Source organism: Plectropomus leopardus, chromosome 2 (genome assembly GCF_026936395.1).
Source record: "Plectropomus leopardus strain MGB_pleo_1.0 chromosome 2, ASM2693639v1, whole genome shotgun sequence".
Lineage (NCBI taxonomy): Eukaryota > Metazoa > Chordata > Actinopteri > Perciformes > Serranidae > Plectropomus > Plectropomus leopardus.
In genome coordinates this window covers 31383077-31406326 of record NC_142177.1, presented here as the reverse complement: position 1 = coordinate 31406326, position 23250 = coordinate 31383077, and the positions used below count along the sequence as shown (strand labels likewise).

The window sequence follows — 23250 nt, the reverse complement described above, 5'->3', positions numbered from 1 at the left end:
GTGACATATTTGGGAGTAAAACAGGAAAGGCAGGGAGGATATACCACTGGAAGAAATTTAAGTTGATAGTTGAGAACGTGTACCATCAGGGAGAGAGAGAGAGAGAGAGAGAGAAAGCTCACAGTTAGTTTCATCTAGACGAGTTGCTGAAGCAGATACCACTCCTCAAAGTCAATAAATTCTAGCCAGCGGGCTGTAACCACAGTGTTTGGGGAAAACAGAACAAGGTTTGAGGAACACCCAAAGACGCACGGACGTAATGTGCTGTGGCTACATAACTAATGAATCTGTGCAGCTAAAAGTTGCAGATTGATTGATGCATGGATGTCATATTTTTGGTTGGACTTGGTTGTTTTAAACTGACATGAGCACTTATGATATTTTGTTTTACAGCAAGAAAACAGGATAAGATTTTAATATGAAGACATTTCTATAAACTACTTCTTTGCACTATCAATCAATTCTTTGCTCAAATTATGTTTGATTCTAAAGATATTTTCATTATTATCTATCTAAAGAGTATTTTCTTGATCGTTAGACAAATTGTTTGGCCAAAAGAATGCCAAAAAATAGTATAAAATGCTCGTCACAGTTTCCTTTAAGGAGCTGTATTTGACAGAGCTTATCTATGAGTCAGAGTTTGGGGCGGGATTGTCTGCACGCAGTTCTCAACATAACGATGGCTAGCAGCTCACAGTGCTAGCTCATTAAACAGTGCCAAAAAATGTGAATAGTGCTGGCAGAGTAGGAAACAGGAGGTTTCTTGCTTTGTGTCCACGACATGGATATCAGTGATATCTGCTGTATGAGTGCAGTGCAGAGCAGCGGTGATAAGCAAAGGGACTCACATGCATGGACTGGCTACCACAAGAAAGAACAGAGACGCTAGTTTGTTGCTAGATTTATTGTTCTAAATGTTTACATCTCTTTCAGCCCCAGCTGACACATTAAGTGCTTTAACTGCTTCTTTTTGGACCAATTGTTTATATAAACCCAACTATATTCGGTTTACCAACATAGAAAACTAAGAAAACCAGTATATGTTCACATATGACAAGCTGGAAACGATGTTTATTTTACATAAAAAATGAACAAAAACTAAAGTGCGTTAATTCGTAAATGTTAGCATGCTAATGAGCTAAACTAAGTGTAAACATAAAAGCCTACCTGCTGTACACCTGCAAGTTATCTTAATGCAGCATGATGGCATTTCACTCAAGCAACATTTTCTTCCTATAGACTCAATCGTGTTTTTGTTTGTCAACTAATTGATTGATTGACTAATCATTTCAGCTGTACTTCATGAAGTGGCTCTCTCATTAAAACAACAACTCTTGTTTTGGTGCTGCACATCTCACAACAGCCCATCTGTCAAAACTGTGACAGGTTCAAGGTGTGTATATTCCCAGCTGGCATGTTTAGAATTCAAACATCTGTGGTGTTATACAGCAAAAAATGAGAAGACGGCGAGCCGCTAGAAGTCAGACGTAATGCAAAGAACATCATGCTCAATGATTTCCGTGCAAACAGGCAGGATATTATTATTCATGATGGCATACTGCTGGCATAAGTATTCTCAGGCGTTTTCATGAATATTAAACTCAAACACTGAAAGATGCAGTTTGTACGAGTACTCTCACTTTAAGCAGGACCCTAAAAATACTCTGAGTGTTGTTCCTTGTTGGTTTGCCCTTTAAAAGTAGAACACAAGTAACTTTTTGACTTGGCCTCTGATGGAGGAAGCACTGTGAAAACACACACACAAATCAAGTCAACACAAACAGGTGTTCCTACGTGAATATTTGCACATTACTGTCATTCAATTAGCAGTTGGCGGGGTCTCACCAGTTGAACCAGCGAGGGGTTTACCGCACACAATCAGTCTTCCAAGCAATACAATTCTAATATTTTGTGGGAGGGAGATTTTTCTGCAGCTGAAGACACACTGCTCGCTGTTCGGGGAGCCACAATTTAATTTTCACTTCCATGTGACAATCCTCAGGAATCACGATGTGAGAGAGGATATGAAAATGATTTGGTCCTGCTACCGTTGCAGCAGCAGCGGGCAGTAGACAAACATTCATGCATTCAGTTAAATCGCGTTATTTGGTCACAACATTATCAGTAGCAAATGTTTTTAAAGATGGCCTTCAGCATATTTCTGCTGGTGGCAACATTTTGAATCTGCTGCAGTGGCATTATAATCAACACATTAATGCATTTACAAGCACATCCATGCTGATTATTGTTGTATTTATCATAGTTATGTGTACGCTTTCTGTTTTACACATGTTCTGAGCTCTTTTAATAAAAGAAAAGTGAAAACACAAGATATACAAATATCAACATCATTTTAATTGCAGGAGCAGCTTTGAAAGGGATAAAAGAGTTTAGACACTAAAAACCTAAAACAAAACATGTGCAGTATATAGCAGAGGGAAGAAAATATGTGGAGCAGAGTGAAGCCTTATCAAAGTAATTAGCACTCCGTTGTGTTGTGGTTTGTCACACTGAGGTTTATCGGTGAGCAAACACACAAATGGGAATAAGGAGAACAGAAGGCAGCTCCTTAGGGTTTGATGCTTATGCTGCTTCAGGATGAAAGGCCACACTTGACTGGTCAGCCGTACGTTCAAAGTCCTATCGACAGCATACCAAGACCCAACCTTTGATGCCGAGCTACTGAGGCTCACGTGTGTTCATGTGCACGTGTCTGTGTGTGTCGCATAGTCATTATTATCTAGATAAATATATACAAATCTAAGCATCTCGGATTTTTCTCCATTTTGAGTGCAATGGTTTTGTCTGATTCTTTTGGATTTTATTAAAGTATGTTATTTTAGCTGTCTATCTTACTCTAAATTTGTAAATTGCATGGTCAGTGTCGGCCTCCAGCAATGTCTTAATGAACTACAAAAAAAACCCAACAACAATCGTTCATCAATACAATGATTTAGCTCCTCTTTCCACATTATTTACTACTTAACATCTCACACAGTCTTTTCACTCTAAAAATCAGTTTATTAACACGCTGTATCTGACTGACAACGCGGGTGGAGGACTAAAATCTAACACACAGCTTGGATCAATTTCAGTGACATTAGCTTGTTTTGAGTGTAAAAAAGAGCCATGTTTTAAAGCAGACTGAAACCAAAAGCACTACTTTCTATTAAAACCAGTTAAGTGAGTCATGCACAACTGAATTACATCTTAATATTTCATCAGGTGTCAATTAGTTGAAGGAAGTTAGTTTAAAGAGCACAACTTGTTAAGGATCTGCAAATAAACCTGTCATTCATGTGAATTATGCTAACTTCTTTCATAGTAATTGAAAACTACAGAGAAATCCATTATGTGCTGCATTTAATGCCATTGTAATTGTGTGTAAAAGCACATGGCAGTGTCGTGCCAATTCACACTTCACAGTTAAATTCACACAGATTAATATAATTTGAAGTAGGTTACGTTATTGTATTCGGATTTTTGACTCTTTAACATCTGGATCGTTGTCACTTTTCTTGTGCTGCATTCAGATGCCTTTTATTAGAATTTAAGCCTCTGAAAACAAAGGAAACTCTCTTCTCTTTTAAAAAGAGAAAACATTATAAGTAAATGTCAAACTGCAAAAAAATTGTCAAAGGTGACTTTTAATGGATAATTAGATATTATTATTTTTTTAAAAGCTCAGATTATATTAGATCATATCATGTTTGTAATTTTTTAATAACATATTTAAATTATGTTATGCCAGCAGCCCCCCAGTTTGGATGCATGTTTTGACAAATACTGCTGGCAGTGTTTATAGATGGGAAGCCAGTGAGGGATCACGTCACTGCACTAGCGACTTCTACTGGTAGGTTTTTGACAACACTGCAGACTGGCTGTAGTGTAGGAAGATAGTATGAATGTTAATGTGAGCTACTCATGCGGAAACTTAGAAAACGACTTGTGTTAATCACAGACTGTAACGATGGACAACATGACAGCTCCCCAAAATTGTAACATTTCAATTTCGATCGCCCCCTGGCGTCTGTCTGCAGTTCTTAAAGGCCGCCCCGCCATGTTATTGAATGGAAAATAGGCCAAACAAAAACTTAAAGTACACGCCAGATAAATAAATTCATAAAATTGGTGTGTTTTTTGGCAGGAACTCCTCCACCACAGATATTTGCTACTCCGCAGATTCCAGCTCCAAATGATGTCTGCAGTGCGAGATACCAGCAGCCATATCCGGGATAATTTTAGCTTCACTTAGTTAGTGGGGTTAGTGGGGACACGTCATCTATCTTTATTTACAGTCTGGTGTCTGGTGTCAATCATACCTGCATTTAGGCCTGACTGTCGTTGTAATGTAAAGTTACTTCAGGGGCGTTTGAAGCACCATCTTAAGACATTTCAAATGCATTTACCTCAGTAATACAGTTAAACATCAGCTGCATCATTACAATTTTCCCCTTCACCTGCTGCACCTCAAACTCCCATTGTCCAAAGCTTGCAGTGAGTTGTATATATTTTATACATTTTATTATATCTCTTTTTATTGTCAGTTAAGTTCTAATGCCTTAATAATAATATAAGTAGTCCTTCAGATTGTTATATCATAACTTTATGAGCAATAAAGCTTTTGTCTCATGCTGAATTTAACCTTCTGTTTTAGAAACTGATGTGGATTCAAGATCATCATTTATCTTCTAAACTTAACCATCTCATAGAAATCCCAGCTCTCAACAGCGCCGATGAGCTGCCCTTCACCAACAGAACACACCTAGAAGTCGGTCCAGGAGCTGACTGGGTAATGAGCTACCGCCCTCGTCAATCATGAGCTACATGCACGCACACAGGGGTTCCAAATGTATTGAGAATTGCCCATTTGGGCAAGTCTTCGTCCTTCACCAGAAAAGCAACAAGGGCCAAGAGGAAGAGACAAAAAGACACAATGGTGCAGTTCAAATACTACATTTCAAGCTGCAAGCTATTATACATTGTATTAAAGCTTGTACATATCATTAACATGATTGTGGCTCAGTATATTTAAGGACTATTTTCATTGTGTCTTAAATAGAAATCCCCCTCAGACAGCTATCCATCACCGGCCCTCAACACATTCTGAACAAGCATTGTAGCACCTGTCGAGGAGAGGCTCTGCGGTTCTTTAGCCTTCTGTCCTCTGATTGATAGGAAGTGAAAAGCAGGAGCTGCCGGGGTTATAATTCCTGACATTACCAGCAGGACTATAAAACTAGCTGCTCCCGGACATGCAGAGAAAAAGCCAACAACTGGAGTTGTCCGAGAAAGGGCCTGCAGGGTCTTAAGATATCTGATTTATTGATGTGACTTCATCACGAGGTGAAACCAAACCATCATTTTTTATCAACAAGCCACCGCTGGACATCAAAGAAGACATAACTTATAGTACTATATGAGGCACATATTGCAACTGAGAGATTTGTTTGCACCTATATATATTATGTATCTGCTTACGGTGTGGGCGGTATATGTACGTGTATATGTATATTCATGAATTGATATTTCAGCTATCGCTAATATTTATTTACAGGGCACTCTTCAAAACTCAAGTGCTTTGCAAAAGGGATAAATGATTTCATCAAATTATAAAATCATTAGAACCATGAAACATAAAACCAATTCCAGACACCTATGACTCATGTTTTAAAGACATAAAACTGGAATAAAAAATCTTTACTGTGAGCAAAAAAAAAAGTTGCAAGGCCTGACAAAACGAGTAAGCTTTAGCTTTGTGCTGCACTGTCTCCAAAAGAATCCCCTGAGAAAAATATGGCTTTTTAGCAGCTTCATGCACCACTTTTTTCATCAGCTGGTTGCTATAGACTGTTTACTATTGCTGGACAGGTAGAAAATAGTGGCTTTGAGACTGAAACAAACAAATAATTCGAAGGCACAAAAACAAATATCAATAAAAACAACAATTAGGATGTTTTGGCTGCACTTTTGGGGGGTTGTCATTCTGTTGATATTTATATACAATCAGTTGTCAGCATTCACAGACCAAAAAGGCTCATTTCTGATTTGCAATTTGCTTCACTGAACTTGACTGAATATTATAATAAAAAAGGGTAAAACATAGCTTTACTAGTCCAAACTTACTGACTATATCTATTATTCTAAAATGTAATCTATGCAGATTAGCTTTGAAATTTAATTATTTTTATTTTCAAGTATTTTTGAAAGAACCTGCATCACTTTTCTCAACAGTTAACGTCACTTTGCCTGAGAATCTGCACTCGATCTTCAGCAGAGCCCTGCATTTATTCCTCAGAATGATGTTAACCGTCCAGGAAGCTCGGCCACGGAGGCCCTCTGGCATACACAGGCCGTCCTTCCCTGGCTCTCTGTGGGAGGCAGCAGGGCCACGAGCAGAGAGCGACCCCCGCTGACTCCCAAATCAAAAAAAAGAGTCGAGGTTCTGACGAGTTCTACTAGCCACCTGGACCCCTGCTTGTCTGTGCCTCTGTTTCTGCTTTCCTGTGGCTGTGTGCGAGGGCATGAATTATTAACCCGGCTAAAATAAAAAGCTCTGCTTCGTCCAGGCCTCCTGTAGCCATGAATAATGGAAGAGGCAGCTCAACTACAGGCGTTTGGTGAGTCAAACACTGGGCCGTGATGGATGGCTAAGGGCCCACTGTGTCCCCCCACTCCCTCCTCACCTACCATCAGCTTCAGGTCTACCACACCCTGAAACCCAAAACACAAGTCCAGATAACCTCTATTAATCTCTGCAAGTGCTACAGCTTGAGCCCTCCTGCCCTGCCTCAGCACATCCCGCTTGACGATTTGGCCTCCTGGAGGGATTTTTGTTTGTTGTTTGTTTGTTTCTCCTGCCTTTGCTTGCCTTTGTTTTGCTTCTCGCTGGCACTTTTTGAAGTCATATGCGAGCCGGCTCTGACTTTTCAAAGGCAGAGCCCGACTCAAGCCGGCTCTCTCTCACCCTTAATGCTAAAACCACGAGGAGGAGGAGACATGTGAGCTGCCTCTGCTCTGCTCCTCAGAGGCTGCGATCTCCAGTTTATACCAATGAATCCCACGTGCGTAATCACACTGTTTATTACAAAGGTGATTGATTTTCCACTTGCTAAGTTGTGCTGTGTGCATCCATATCTCATTTTGCACCTAAACCACCAACTGAGAATCAGTAGTATATTTATTTAATCTATTTATACACACATTACTCTGTTCTCAAGTGAGCTCTTAATTTATGCTTTTGTAAATATCACTGTTATCATTCAGGTGAATCAATCTGACACATGTTCTTTCAACCTTTCTGATTTTTTTGTGTGAAATTATCCAGTAGGTCCAAGCAGAAACAAATGTCTTGTTGCATATATTAAAGTGACACATCATGTATATTCATGAATCACTTTGACACTGAATATTCTGTTTTGTAGTTTTGTAGCTCTGTGATAACACAAACACAGAATTTGAGCTTGTGATGAAACCACTGAAAATATTTCAGGATTATTGACAAGAGCGCTGGCTTCATAGAAAAGGGCTTCACACAACAGTATTTTTTTTGAGTGCCGATTGCAATTCAATTAAATGTGTGAAATTACAATTTAGTCTGTCAAAAATAAAAGGTTAAAAAGCTTTAAATAGCTCATTTCTAGTGATTGATGTCTGCATTGACTCTCTAGGGAAGGTATATTGAACAGTTTTTAGGCGCCAGCTGTATGCATTCCTGGATCAAGGAAAAAATATTAAGTGTTGCTCATCCAGTCCATTTGATGTTCAAATTGGCTTGGTACAAATAAACTACAAACTGTAACTGACAGCGAATTCATTGATTGGACAGTTTTGGTGACTGTCATCCTGCATCATCAGTGCAACATGGACCCACTGAGAGGAAGTGAAATTCTTGAGACTGACAGAAAGTCATGCATCAGTATGTACCTTATTTTTTTATCTTAAGTGATGAGTTTACGAAGAAATAATGGAGCATTTTAAGAGACTGGTAGAAAGAAACTGGCCATGTACAGTATATCAGTGACGATATAATACATGTATATTATAATGCTACAGGGGCTAAGTTACTGTTTAGGTCTTTCCACTCACTGCTCATTTAAGAACTGCTAAAATGTTGATAAAAAAGTTTGGCTGAAGGGTGCTACTTCACATGCGTAGGTGTCAAAAACAGGTGCTCTTTGGATCCAAGGACAAAAATGAACAAAAAAGGAGGGAGTGGTCAGACTTGTTATTTCTTTTGTCAATAAGTCAAAACCCAAAAATTCCAAGGCACACTGATTTGCTAAAGTTAAAAAGACTTTAACAAATAGGCTTGACACGGTCAACTCACAGTCTTCATCAGGGCATGTAAAAATGTAGTGTATTTTCATTTTTTATCAGTGTTTTTGTATTTAATCATGTCGCCTGTATCTGATGTTGTTGACTGTGTGATAAGTTTGCTGGTCTTGAGCACACTGGTGCTTTTTTGGAGTTCACCTGAGTGTTACACTCACTTCACTGATTGCACTTGTGACACTCATCTAGTGCGACTCTGATCGCCTGGCAGCTGACATCAGCCTTGGTTTATCTTTGAGCTGCCACTTTGTTTGCCACGTGTGTCATGTCCATTTATTTAAGGCTTTTTAACAGCTAAAAAAGTATTAGACTAATTTCTATAAACACATTACTGATTTTGATATCATAAGAGTCTGTGCTTGTGTTGTAGTTTTGTTTGTAGTCCGAAGTATTAACCACCCACGTTTGAGCAGCAGGTAAACAGACCATGTGGACACTGAGGGAAATACAATCGTGACACCCTTCTGCAATTATTTAGTTTTTTTATTGACTTTTTTTATTCATAATTTTGCATTTTGATGCTGATATTGGGTTATAGAGATTAGCCAAAATGACCTGTGCACGGAGGTGGAGGTCTTGGCTTGGATATTTTACACATTGCCGCCGCCCTGTACATATCATACCACCACGAAAGCTGCCTCTTTGCATCAGTGTCTAACATCAACATCAATGACAAAGTGCATTTACTTTAGAAGGAGCTGTTCATGTCAACATACAAAGTGGGTCTTCTGCCATGGAGTCAGCCATGCTTGTTCTACAGTAGCCCAGAAGGGACAAACCAAACAATGGCTCTAGATACTTCCATTTGCATTTTGACGTTAACCGCTGCTATTCTCCTACACGCTAAACACATGATAGAAGTTTCAGTTCTGCAACTTCACCGCTAAACGGGTTTGGGTACAATTTTGAATTCAGGACTTGTAATAACGAGTATTTTTACACCGTGGTATTGCTACTTTACGGCACCAAAAGATAATAAGTTAAACTTTTGAAATTATGCTAAAATCATATAATTGCTTTCACAAAATACTGTTGTTCACCTGGTTGCTTTTACACCACAGTACAACTGCCACTTTAAAAGACATACAGATACTCCAGCACTGTGAATTCTTCGCTTTGACAGACAAAATCTTGATTTTTTTATTTGGAAGCGACTTCACCAGAACATCTCGCTCTATCCCCCAGTGTTACCCGTTCACTCAAAACTGTGCACAATTAGCTGCCGCTCTCCTGGATCGCTGACTACCTGATCTGCTAGACTCTCCCAAATTAGCAACTTAAGTAAAAATACAATAAACGGAGTGTATTTAGACTTCCACAACAAATTGCACGATCTGCTAAATAGATAGCTGAACTTAACTCACCCCTTTCTACTGTTGTAAGCCAATCGCTTCAAGAAACACTTCACTGACTCTCCCCTGTGAGTCACATCTTCCTCTCCTGCTGCCTCCTACTCTGACTGCTCTGCTATGCTCTCATCTGAAGTTGATAGAAAAAAAATCTCCTCCAGTGCTCTCGTTTCTTTCTTTTTCAAACACTTACCCAGCCCTCCTTTATAATTCTACGGTAACATTATCTATTATCCGAGGCTGTTAGGCATCATAATTTGAGAATATTTACCAACTGCCTTTGAATATTTTTGTGAATTAAACCCACCTTGGTTGTCTTAACTTTGTTTCCTGTACTGCAGCTCCATCCTTTGAGATCTGGCAGCACTTTACACTCCTCCCCATCCATGCAGGGATGCATCTGGCACCACCACTTCTGTGCAACTATGGATGCTGGGGGAAAAATAAAAGAAAAAACTGAGGAACTGGAGGCAATTAACAACATACTGTTTGAAAGTGTAGCAAGCTTCTGCCTTGGCCGAAGCAACAACAAGCGCCTTTGGTTTCTGTATACATCACAATGATTGAAGAGATCGTCTTTTGATCTCCGCCTGACAGAGGAGCCCCGTCAGTCCCGCCGCGGTGTGTTTTCAGGTCTGAATTACAGGGCGGGGGTCAATGTCAAGCTGCTGAGTGTTGTGAGCAGGAGAGTGAGTGTTAGTATGTAGGAGGTGTAACAAAGCGTGCAGCAGGTTGGTGTGTCAAGGTCTTAAGTTGCTCTGAGGAGGCCTACAGGGGAGAAACAGCTTCCCCTGACATTTCTAAAGTGGAAAGCGAACTGTCAGAATGGAGGAAGTCCCTGTCGGAGCCATTACAGTGACAGGAGCAGATGGGGATCGATTCACCTGTAACTGAGGCCACTTTTGACGTGATATTAAATAACTCAGCCTTCTATCCACTCGGATGAACACAAGGTGTGACGTGGCCTCCACTCCAGACAAAGAGGTGAATTTATTGGCAGATTTGATTTTGAGGATTAGAAAGCCTCCGAGACACAGCAACAGAATCACGAAAAATCTCGACATTGTATTTTTTTTTCTCCTTTCATACAATAAACCTCACATCCCCAAATAATCAATGGAATAAGCACGGGAGGCGCAGTGACAGGTGTGACAGTTTCTGCACCGCACGGCATTTCCACCCTAATCACAAGTCAGTCTCAAATCATTACGGAAACTATAATGAGAAGCCTGGCATACCGTCTACACAAGATGGAGCCGCTCTTGTTGTTCCCGCCACCTGTCCAGGGAAGCAGGAGCACTTGACAGTCTGGGATCTCTCTTCGATCTTGTTCTTGTTGCAGCATCGGTGTGCAGCAATTACTTCACAGGTTCCCGCTTTCACATGAACTGCAAGCACAAACATACACAGCGGTTAGAATTCATGTGTCGGCTCCCTGCAACAGTGACTCCATCTCGGCCCTGTTTACCAGGGTGCTATGTTTATATACGACTGATTTAAAACAGCAAATACATTTTGGAGGGAAATGTAATGAAAAGCACAGTTGTCACATCGAAAAAAAAAAACCATGTAAGGCGGGTGCTGGACAGAAGTCAACAACATGACAAAAGTCTGCACACTGTAACTCCCTCACGTACAATTTATGAATACAAGTGACCTTTTGAGCTCATACTCTTCTTCAGACTTAGTTTAATATGAAAAGGTGTCATCTTTAAATACCAAAGCTGGATCACATGATAGTCATGTGGTGTTACAGGTGAAGAAATACAAAATAAAGTCCCCTTAAACATAATAAATCACATAACATATAAAATATCTACAAATACATGTTTAAACTGTTTAAAACAGCACCTGCTGAGCAAAACACAGGTACAAAAATATATACACCCAAAAGCTTTATCTTTATGTGTTACAAAATGATTTTCTTATAGGAAATACCTATAAGTCCATATGAAATGACATTGGACCAGATACCATCATACCTTTCATATGGATATCTATGTAGAGGTGCCTCTATATTAAATATCAAAATATATGATGTCCCTAATCACATCTTTGTCTGTATCACTCAGCTGCAAGCCAATGTGTTTCTTCTGAAGACATATATCCTTTTTTAAAAACGTATCTAAAATAAATAATAATATAAATAATTAAAAAAAAAAAATTTTGCACAACAGTTGGGCACTACAGTTTTTAGCAGTCATGGCTCAAACTGGAGTAAAAAGTGGGGATTAATACACATTATTTGATATTTCCAGCACTGTGTATGTGTATATGTAATTGTTTTAGAATAAATAAAGTGCCGACGTTCACTATACTAAAGGGAAATGTCACACAGTGGAACCATGTGGCTCACTAATATGCTTTCAATGGCTATTGGACAACAATGGAGGTCTGTGGCACAAAGGGATTAGATATACATAAGATGTACTTGTTGACATTCTGCTGTAGTGCTTGATACAGACTTCATACAACAATTTTGAGCAAGTCGAAATTTCAGCTGGTTGCAATCTGCACCACTCACCGTTAATGTCAACTAAAACCCCCTAAATCTTACACACTGCTGCTATGAATGAATACTGTACAAAACATTTTTGTAAATACGTTTATTTGCTTTCTTGCTGGGAGTTAGATGAGAAGATTGAGTCCACGCTAAAGTCTGTAAATATGCATCTACAGCCACTAATCTACCATCTTAGTTTAGCACAGAAACTGGACACAATGGAAAACACTTATTCTGACTGAGGACATTTGAATAGTTTCTCAGCACAGTCTTGTTTCAAACACACTATTCTTGAAATCCAGGTCGTCCCCCAGGTGGAGGAGCCTGACTTTGAACCCCAATGCAGCCCCACCTGTCCACATGTCCTTGAACAACACACTTAATCCACTGACCCCGCGCCCCAAACCAGAGGACGAACAGAGGATTTCTCCTTTGGGTTGAGACTAATATAGTTACATAACATCAAAAAATCACACATACTTTAGTAAATGACTTGATTAACATCACTAAACTGCTTATTTACTTGAAAGAACATTACAATATCAATTACAAGGACACTGTTTTCATTGCCATTAAGTTGGATCAAACATCAATACTGCTCTCTATTTTATATTCATTACTTTTCTGCATAGACTCATCACCATTCTGAGCGTGTTTGTGTATTTACACGTAACAATCAGGATTGGATGGGCGGAAAAAAAATAAAAAGGCATTTGAAAAGTTTTGACATTCCTTTCAGATAAGCCTTAATTACGCCTGTAAAGATTTTCAATTTGGAACTTGACTTGAAAATAGATTGCAGCGAGCTTCCATCTTCCCATTAGCTAGCAATCCTGAAATCTCATCTACAACATTAAAAACATTTTGCCTCCAATCAATACGCCGCTATTCACATTCCCACAAAAGGCAAGACAACAATTGCCGATTGAGTGCTTTTCACTGAGCTGAAACTTACTGATGCAAAAACAGGTCAGGGTCCGTGCTCTTGATGTGATTATCTTTAAGCCACCAGCACGCCCCCCCGATCAAAGTTAATTTCAGAAGTTGGGATAGTTTGGATGGAATATTAAAACTTTGTTTAAGAGATAGATATGCGTGGACAATCGGCAATCACAAGCGGTGCAAAGAGTAAAGACAATCATTGTAAATCACAGGATTAAAGGGGGAAACAAATAACGTGTCAAGAAAGTGTTCACTAATTTTAAATGGCCGGCATTACAAATTACAAATCAAGACTGCAATACCCTCCTGAGACCCAGAAATTCATATTTGTCCTCTGTGGAGGAAATGACACTGAGGCCTTTATTTTAAGCAGCATGCATGCAGTCTATTTGAGTCTTGAAGTTCTGATCAAAGGACATCCTGAGCTTTCTAGTGATGTTAAGCATTTAGAGGTGTAACCAACAAAACACATCTTTTGTCTCATCAAAAAGGGGGGGGAATTTTATTAATGAGAGTCTTAATTAAATTATATAATTTTTTTAAAACTGTATGTTAATTTCAAAATACACACTTTAACCCAAGTCCTTTGTTGGGGGCAGTGGAAATCCCATCTAGTCATTTTCAACTATTTTCCATACTTTAGGAAATAGAAGTAAAAAAGAGCTAGGCGGTACAGCAGGCTGTTCAATGATCAGAGGAGGGCAAATAGTGACACCCCAGTGTCCATTTTGGATCAGAAGTGACCAATAAACTGGGAAGATAATGGAAAACCATGATGCAGCCCATTGGTTTGTGGATTTCTGTTTTGACTGGTGGATCTATATTTATTGTTTCAAAAATACAAATAGGTGTAATAATAACAAGCACTGGATCTAGTAATATGTCATTGTGTTCATATAAAAAAGAAAATATAACTTTTTCATCCAAAAAAAAAAAAAAAAAAAAAAAATAGGGGAAGTATCCCCCTGGTTCCCCAGCAGAGGTTTGGGCTAAGCCCCCATTGTCATCAAATCCTTGAAACGCCCCTATATCCCAATTACTTCAATCATTCAAAAAAAAAAAAAAAAGAGAGAAAACCTCAACTTTTTTTCCTTCAAGAAAATAAGATAATATTTCTCTTTTACTCCTTCAATTTAATTGAATTAGTAGTAAAAAAAAAAAAAAAAAAAAAGTCAAGGGACAAGTGTCACGCTAAAAGCCTTTAAAATGTTCTCAACCTTGTCTGCTAGTCTTGCACAGCGATGTGCTTCATTGGATGTGTGCACGCCCACTCTGCTGAGATGTGAAAAGGAGGTAAGAAAGCTACAGAGCGAGCTGCAGTGAGGTCTGGCCTGGGACTCTCGACTCATTAAGGTGCAGAAGGCGGCTGGTCGGGGCTGCCCGTGTGGAGAGAGCTGCTGATTAAAACTGGAGCTGCTGGCGAAGGTCCCTGACACTGAGGCTGGACCCAATACCACCATGCAGTGTGGACAGGATGAGAGGTCAGAGAGCAGGGCGCAATGGTCGGCCCAAGCTGGTAACGATCCATGTGAGAAGAAACAACCATGAACTGTCTGACTACTGTTGTTACAAGTATGGGGTCTGTGAGACAGTGCAGCAGAGAAACTTTTAGAGTTATTTAAAAACTGGAGAAATACCTAAACTGAAATAATTAAGAAAATTAATTTTACTTTACCACACAACCTAGACTTAGGTGTAAAAACATACAATTGGGAGATACATTTCTAAACATTTTTGGAATAGTTTCACATTTTGGGAATAACACATCAGATTTTTATGAGCATTCGGTTAGATGAGAAGATTGAAAATACTCCATCTAAGCTACAGCCTGGAGATAGTTATCTTAAGCCTTGTTTACACAAGGCTGTCCAGTTCAGTTTGGTTTATTTCATAAAACATTAGAAATGTTATTTTGGGGTTTTCATAATCCAGAGCTGTGGATGGAACCAACAGAACTGCTTCTTTCCATCCTGTTCTTTCATTACCCCTCTGTTTCCCAGCACACTGACCAAATACTAAAAGGTGGTGGTAGAATTACTACAGCCCGCTGATTGTTGTTATGATGACAGCAGCGCATGTAGATGCAGTAGCCAGAAGCTCCTCAAATCCTTGCAACTTATATACTATATTTTTCTATTTTTTCGACTCAATGGACCCTTCTGCTGAAGCACGACTTTTCTACGATAGAGAAGCACTTATTAACACCAGGAAAAGTTGTGTACGTTTTGGACTGAATGCAGCACGCCATGAGAGGAGACCGGAGGGGGGAAACAAAACTGAAAGCACTGGGTGAAGAGAGGGAGGAGAGTCGGCATCAGGGCGAGGCTGGCCTGAGTTGGACCGAGAGCTGTTCCTCTACCAAGCCTTCTTCAGGCTAATGTCCGCTCGCAGGAGAATAAAGGGGATAAAATGCGATCGAGGCATACTCAGCAACAGGAAATCAGAAATTGCTCTGCGCACATCTTCACAGACACATGGTTAACCCCGAACATCTCAGATCAAGCTAAGTGGGCAGACCTTGTTCAGAGCCGACAGGACACAAGACTCTAAAGAAGACTAAAAAAATGCACTGCAGAAATTGTATGATGCCATCAGCAGCAACATGCCTGAACAACTGGATGAATTTTCATAGTAAATGGTGATTTTAATCAACTCATCCTTCAACTCCAAACATGTAGCACATCAAGGACAAATTTTAATGTAATTTTTTAAAACTATGTTTAAAAAAGGACTAATAAATCTACCTTGCACCTTGATTGGTCAAGAGAGGAGTGTCACTCTTGCTTTACAAGAACTCAACGTACAAAGCAACTATTTTTGTAAATATCCCACTAATTGTGACACTCGGGCCTGTTCTATTTTTTTTCTGGAAATGTCAGCATACAACCCTGTTTTGTATACAATCAGCAACGTGAAGACATCCTCTGCATTGTCGGTTAAGAAAAAATACAGCAAGACCTGGAGAGAGCAGTGACACGGCTTTAAGCATAGGGTAAAACTCCTGCCTACTACTGTGTGCACTGGAAACGCAAACAGTCAGTTCGGGTAAGCTTGATGGAAAATATCCCACGGTGAGAGACGGGTGGGTCATATGTAACAAAGCAGCGTTCTGAGAAAGTTGTTAATCACTTTCAGAAACTTGCAATAATCCAACTTTTTCTTCACCTCTCTTTTTCTCTCTCACACAGCAAGCAGCTTTATTATTAGCGGCTGTGCTGAGGCTTTTCGTTATACGGCCTTTGACCAGGAAAATCTGTTGAAGTATGACATGTTTGACTCTCTGGTCCTAATGCTAAAAAAATTCCCTCTGTGAATATGTAGGCCTGACACTGTGCTCTAACAGCAAGCATTTGCCTCTCTGTCTGCACAGAAACCGTTTATTATGCACTTCTGTCACAATGTGTAAAAAAACTACTGTACCTATCAGCTATGCGCACATGTTAACAAACTATGTAGGATATCAGCTGTGCACATCATTCTTGAAACGTAATGGGTGAGTATTTGCTGTGTCCCTGTGTTTGGGCTTTTTAAACAGAAAGCACATGTTTTATATTGTGATATTTCCTGAAAATTACATACTATGTTGTCAACAGCAAGTAGGTTGTTATTAATGATACTTACTACGGAAATTTTCAGTTCTGGTTTGCACTTGGGGTTCAGGTCATTGAGAAACGCATATGTTTATGGGTCGGGTGTCGTTTATGGGTGGTAGGGTGAATCTGTTCTCATGCAGGCTTTAACAAACCCTGACTCGCGCATCACTATAGGTTATATACCCATGTTAAGGTAACTATTTTGTATCAATTTAACAAAAGAGACCATTTGTTATAATAAGTGAGCTTTAGAGGTGCTGTTTTTTTTAAGTTCTGGACAGTCAGACAGTTTTTAAGTGTTTTTCCCAAAACTGAACTATTTATTTAAGGATATATTTGAAAAAAATGTGGATGATGTAAAATTTATGCAACACCATATTTTTAGATTTGATCAGCACCGTAATTTCATCCCTCTTTAAAAGATGATTCATTGTATTTTATCTTTTTTTTACATTTAATTATATAGTTTTGTTTTTTCATTATTTTATATGTATGGCTGCTACAGGGTTCTGGATGGTTTTTGTTCGAGTAAAAACGAAAATTAAATAGGTAAAAAAAAATATACTGTAAAGAAGAACCACTTCAGTTGCAAGAACATTTTTCTATAAATCATTTAAAATTCATTTATTATTTAGAAAACCCTTTGGGCATATTTGACACAACCCGAGGTGTGTATATTACTGCTATTTTTTTCTCACTTCTTTTCAGTCAAACGTGAATATATACATTTCAGAGCCACAGCTCTGGGCAGGTAAGAGGTCACTGTTTGCTCAAGGACACTTTGACAGCAGTTGGAGGACCACTGACTGATTCTCTGATTGTAAAGCAGTCTGTCTAACCACCAGGTCACCCTGTCACGCTGTTCTCAGTACAAACCCGGCTCTTTATGTAGCATCAGTAGGAGCAACTGAGGGTGAGAGTCCTGAAGTGTTACATACATGCAGGAGAGGCTGCCTGTTTTCTCCATATGGCCTCTCACCACCTGTGATCGATACGTTTCTATGAAAGCACTTAGGACTGTCATCAGCTAGAATCACCAGGCACCAACGTCAGCAAGAGGGAGAGATGAGAGACAAAGAAAGGTGAAAGGGCAGAGACCACTAATGAGAACTGGCATGAGGCCCAACCCTGCAGCTGATCAATACCACTCTGAAGCAGAGAACTATGCATTACAATCATATTCACTGATCCCTGATTGATAAAGACCAATATGCAACCAGAACCTACAGAGATCAGAAAAAGAGAATGCAACTCACATTGTTCTACCTTTGTATTAAAGCATCTGATGTATACCCAAACATACATACAACACACAAACAAGACTTGACAGTTACTAAATCAGTTTCAACTCAACAAGGACTGGAGGGATAAAACATGAAACATGTATCTATATTTTGTCAAACTTAGGTTCATTCTAATTACATAATTTAGGATTTGTTTACATTATTTATTTTCTCTACAAATGTACAATCTCCATTAGTATTAGCCTCAACTCTATTAATATGGCAAACACCCTTGCCACACTGCCTCTTATTTTGGGGTCTGTGTTAACAGGTAAGCACTGCTGGCATGAGCAGCGCTGCTCAGGTACAACTCAGCTGCTGCTCAGCTGCGACACATCTAGAGCTTCAAAGTCTCACCGATTGTTTCTACATGATGTACGGTTTTCAGCAAGAATAGATGGTGAAAATGTTTTTTTGATAATTTTTTTGACATTATACCATCTTTCGTGACAGTTTAAATGTCTAAATACAAATATATTTGAATCTCTTAAGTTGTTCAAACAAGGCTTTGTATCGTGACATATTTGCATGACCATGTTGTTGACAATACTGTAGCTTGCACTGCTTCACAAATAAGTCGAGCATTGGCTTTTAGTTATAGCAGCAGGCAGCTCTGCAGCAGCGTCACCCAACAACACTGTCTATGTAAATCACTTGGAGTGTGCATCCGCAGCAGTTCAGTGAGGTAGCCATCACAAGGCAGTGTGTCCCGGGCAAAAAAGGGACACCACTTTGGTAGCATGGATCTCAAATGTCGTATAAAAAATGTAACTTAAAAGACTAGTTTTGGAAGTTTGCATCAGATTTACATTTTAGTGCTATCATAGGTTTGCAGCTATTCATCCAAGCCCAGTATCCCCAGAAAATACATTCCTACTGAATAATTTTCACCGCCTGATTTATGCTAAATGTTGAGTGCTAATGCCACATTCACTTTTTATTGTTTAGACCGCAAACCTAAGCACTTGTGTCAGAAAAAAACACTTTGCCCAACAAGTGCCCTTGTTGTGATTCAAAGTTAGAGATATTGGGTATTTCTTACAGTGACAGTGACTAGCAATAAGACACAGCAGGGCTGTGGCTTAGGAGCCAGAGCGGGTCGTCAACTCATCCAAAAATCTGCGGTTCAAGCCCCAACATTTCCAGTCTGCATGTACAAGTATACCAACACGAATACCAAATTGCTCCTGATGGCTGTGCGTGTGACTATGACAAGTAGTGTAAAAGCACTTTCAGTGGTTGACAGACTAAGGCACTATACAAGAGCAAGTCCATTTACCATTTACAATAACTCCCACTCCCAAAGAACTACAGACATTTCAACACACCGCTGGCAAAATGGCTGTAAAACCAGGCAGATACATCTAAATAAAATGCCACTGCTGCAACTGTTTCAGCTCATTTAAAAGGAGCTATACACAGTTTGTTTGTGAATGGTTTCACTTGTTAAAAGGTGCAATAATATAACACAGCATAAGTAGCTTATTCAGTATTATTGTTTAAATTGTTTTCATAAATTAAGTGTAATGTAAGAGTAAGTTAGAGAAGTGGAAAATAAGCATATAAGTAAAGTCATCTCCCTAAACTCTGCACTCTTCCCAGGCTTAAAGAAGTATTTCACCAATATCAAAAAGGTCCTGACATAAATGTTGCTACAGTAGAAAGATGCAAATACTTTTGAAACTGGTGCTACATATTTTGAGAAAAATGGTGCATTTGCTCAAGAAGTAGAAAACCTTCAACCTTCAGAATGCACCACGCCTGACGTTATGTGGAATGGTCTGTGGGAAACAATGACGGCTGGACGGATTTCACATTACAGTTAAACGGTGCGCTAAAAGATGTTTTTTGTTTTGCTTGAGGCGAGAAATATGCAACACAGTGACAGAATCTCGGTTTTCGTTTTCACTTAAACAGGAAGCATTATGGCGCCTTCTTCCTGTTCACAAGCTCTTGCCATTATGGCAAAACAGGGTATTAGAAAACATTTCTGAAAACATTTTATGTGAGAAATGGGTAGTGCAGTAACATAATCTTGATTTATATTTGATTAGCACTGCTTAGTTTTACCATTTGATGGGATTTTGGTCCAAGTTTGACATTCGGCGTAGAGGTGGGGGTTATGATCAGCTGTACTAAGCAGGTAATACAAAATGTGGAAGAAACGCCTGTAGTTCAAGCAGCAGCCCAAGAGACAGCAAAATAATGTAAACTACATCATTCAATGGAGTTTCACTGAGGGTGAAGGAGGGATATATAGGAACTGGTTAGATGGAGTTTACCACAGTCCATCTACACATATCAGCCATTGTTTTTATATAAAGTTGGTTAAAATCAGCAAAGTATCCCTTTAATGTTGGCTTTTAAAACCCATACAATAATCACATAGAGCTGGGTGATATACTGATGTATCAATATTGTGATATAAGACTAGATATCGTCTTAGATTTTGGATATTGTAATATCGTATAAGACCGCATTACTGTAAAGAAATTTAATATTATGAACTTACCAGACTGTTATAGCTGTCCTAATATTTGCCTTTACCCACTTGTCAACATTATTGATGATTATTTATTGGAAAGCTCATTGTGTAAAAAATTTGTGAAAGCACCAATATTGTCACAATAATGATACAGCAATTTAGTAAAAAATGATGTTTTGATTTTCTCCACATCACCTACATTAATTCCCGAACCTTAACCAAATGTTTCTGTTGCCTGCTTTCATATGCCATAATGCTTTCATATTGTCAAATAATGGCATTAAACATAATGAGGGTTTTTGCAGACTCATCCAGCATTAACATCTGCTCTCTACAGAGGTGTTGACCAAGTGACAGGTTTGTTGTGAGCGCTGATTTAAAACAGGATTACTGATTCAAGGGTTTGCCGAAGTTACCTCGATCATAAATTCTATATTTAGATATTTTAAAGTAAGTCTTGGATGAATTAATTAACAAAACATGTCAACAACACAGCACATGAACACATACAGGTATTCCAACAAAGGAAACAAAGGAGCTGCAGTGGTTTTGTTTAGCAATCATATATGTTGTACATTTTTAATATGTTAAACATAAAATAAAACAGTGTTCTTTTCCATGCAAAAGGTAAGATTGGAGCTCAACAAGATATGTTTGATCCTATAGTTTGATCCCTGCACTCAAGGTTTCCCACACATTTATTTATTTGTTGTGGCCTGCCACAATTTAATCATTTGTGGAGTGCAAACTGTACGCTAGGCACAGATGGAGCTAAAAGTGCGCATTTAGTTGCAGCAGCTGCACCTCTCATCCATTGATCTGATGTGATCTTTTTCAAACAGACTGAGAGTTTAATAATCCCTCTCAAAATTCACAAACTGCTGCAGAGGCAAAAAAAAACCCCCAAAAAACTCACGCAGAGCTCCGCCTGCGCTGCATTCACAGACCAACAAAAACCTCCAAATTCAGAGAGGGGACGGAGTATGATACAAAGGGACATACACATTTAAAAGATAATAAAATGATGAACGTTTGCTGTTGTTGTTGTCAGTCCCTCCGAGGTTAACATGTGGCTAGTTTAAGGGGGCACAATCTGGCCTGGAAGCAGTCATGTCTGATTAAAAAAACGAACCCTTTTCATGGCCCTAACTCCAGTGGAAAAACAGCGATGGGCTGCTAAAAAAACACCACTGGTTTTGTTTATTGGTCTTCAACAGTGGTCTGCAGTTTAGCAGGTGTCTCACCTCAGTGACCCACGATCTCCGTATGACAAAGTCAGCTTATATACTATGATAGGTATGAAACATACAAATATAAGGCATTTGTGGTTTGCAGAAACATACAATGCTAACATTTTCTTCTGGTGACTGGGTTACAAACAGTAGTTATTCAATGAAACTAATGATGAAAAATGTGCCTGCGTCTGAGAAGCAGTCATATATAAAACTACTGTGTGTCAAACACATTTGGCACATGTAAAAGCAGAAAATCTAAACCTGTCTTTACTCATATGATGGTACAGAGCATTTATAAAGAAGTCTTTGCAATGTGTGAATCATCTAACACACAAAAAAGAAGAAATAAAGAACGCACTGTTCATTATATTTGTTAATTTTGCCTGCTGCACTCTTTTTGACTTGTTTTTATGCAGCAGTTAGCTAATGTAATGAGAAAAGATGGGCAGAGAAAAAAGAAGCATTTCCCCTGACGTTATTCATTAAATGAGTTTACGGACAAATTTGCATTTTTACATTTGGACAGCATTTTGTTTTCGCAAAAATGTTTTTATGTTCCAAAACTTTTGTGAATTCAACAGGGAGGCGAGAAATTATCTAGTTTAATTCTAACAGCTGCCAGTCATATTCACTCACAATAAACTAATAATGGAGAGATTTGAATGGATTACAGTAATAACTCTGATTATACATGGATGGATTTTGTTGGAAAGTGAGATTTTCACAATTAAAAAGTATACCACTAACTGTAGTACCAAGGTTAATCTGATAAGAAATGTGTATTTTTTCAAGTATGAATAGTGTTTTGAAGCTAACTCTTATATAGGGAACATATACATTGGAAGTAGGATATAATGTCTCAAAATAAATCAGATCCCAGCTCCCAAAGCCGTAGAGACATCCCACAGCAGACTGAACCTCATGGGGCAACTCTGTGCATTCATTTTTATACTGAAACCTTTTGCCCGTCAGTCACCGGGAGAAGTGCTCTCCTGGCGTCCTCATCAAAGAACTCATCATACAGGTTAGAACGAAGCCACAGGTTGCGCTTTCAGATTCTGCAGCAATCAAACAATTGATCTAACATGCAGGTTTGGAGGCATCAAGAACAACACACTGTTCCGACTGTCAGCTGCATGACTGGCTGTATCATCCTCACCTGGCCAGTCAAGCACAAGATACAGTAACAGGAGCACAACAGGGGATACATGAAAAGCAGGAGCCTGGCGTTGATTCTAACGCTGACAGGGACACTGCACTGATCCTAGCAAGGAAGAACCAGGAATAAATTATATGCCGAATACAAGTGGCAACCTCCGAGGCTGAAATATAAATCCAAGTTGTGCCAAGAACCAAATTATATTCCAAGGGTTTTATCTAGAACAGGGGGTTCCAGGGGAACCAGGGGCTCTCTTAAATTAGTAGTTGACTACAATACCCATAGATCTCTCTGCCACTAACCATGGTTTTAGTTCTTCATTAAACTGTGTCTTTCAAAGAACACTTGAAGAACGTCCATCACAACC

At 39.1% G+C, this 23250-nt stretch overlaps 1 protein-coding gene across 6 annotated transcripts in view; it reads right to left on the bottom strand.

The window, feature by feature from the left end:
- Positions 1–23250, bottom strand: part of tafa3a (TAFA chemokine like family member 3a) — a 173443-nt gene that overhangs the window by 19809 nt on the left and 130384 nt on the right. For all 6 annotated transcript variants that reach the window (XR_015779601.1, XR_015779599.1, XR_015779598.1 and 3 more), the window contains 2 exons: positions 10922–11071; positions 9991–10115 (listed from right to left, as the gene is read on the bottom strand). Coding sequence is in view for 3 of the 6 variants with exons in the window: in XM_088090931.1 (XP_087947057.1) it covers positions 9991–10115; positions 10922–11071 (275 nt within the window). In the remaining 3 variants the exon portion in view is untranslated. The remainder of the gene's footprint in view (positions 1–9990; positions 10116–10921; positions 11072–23250) is intronic.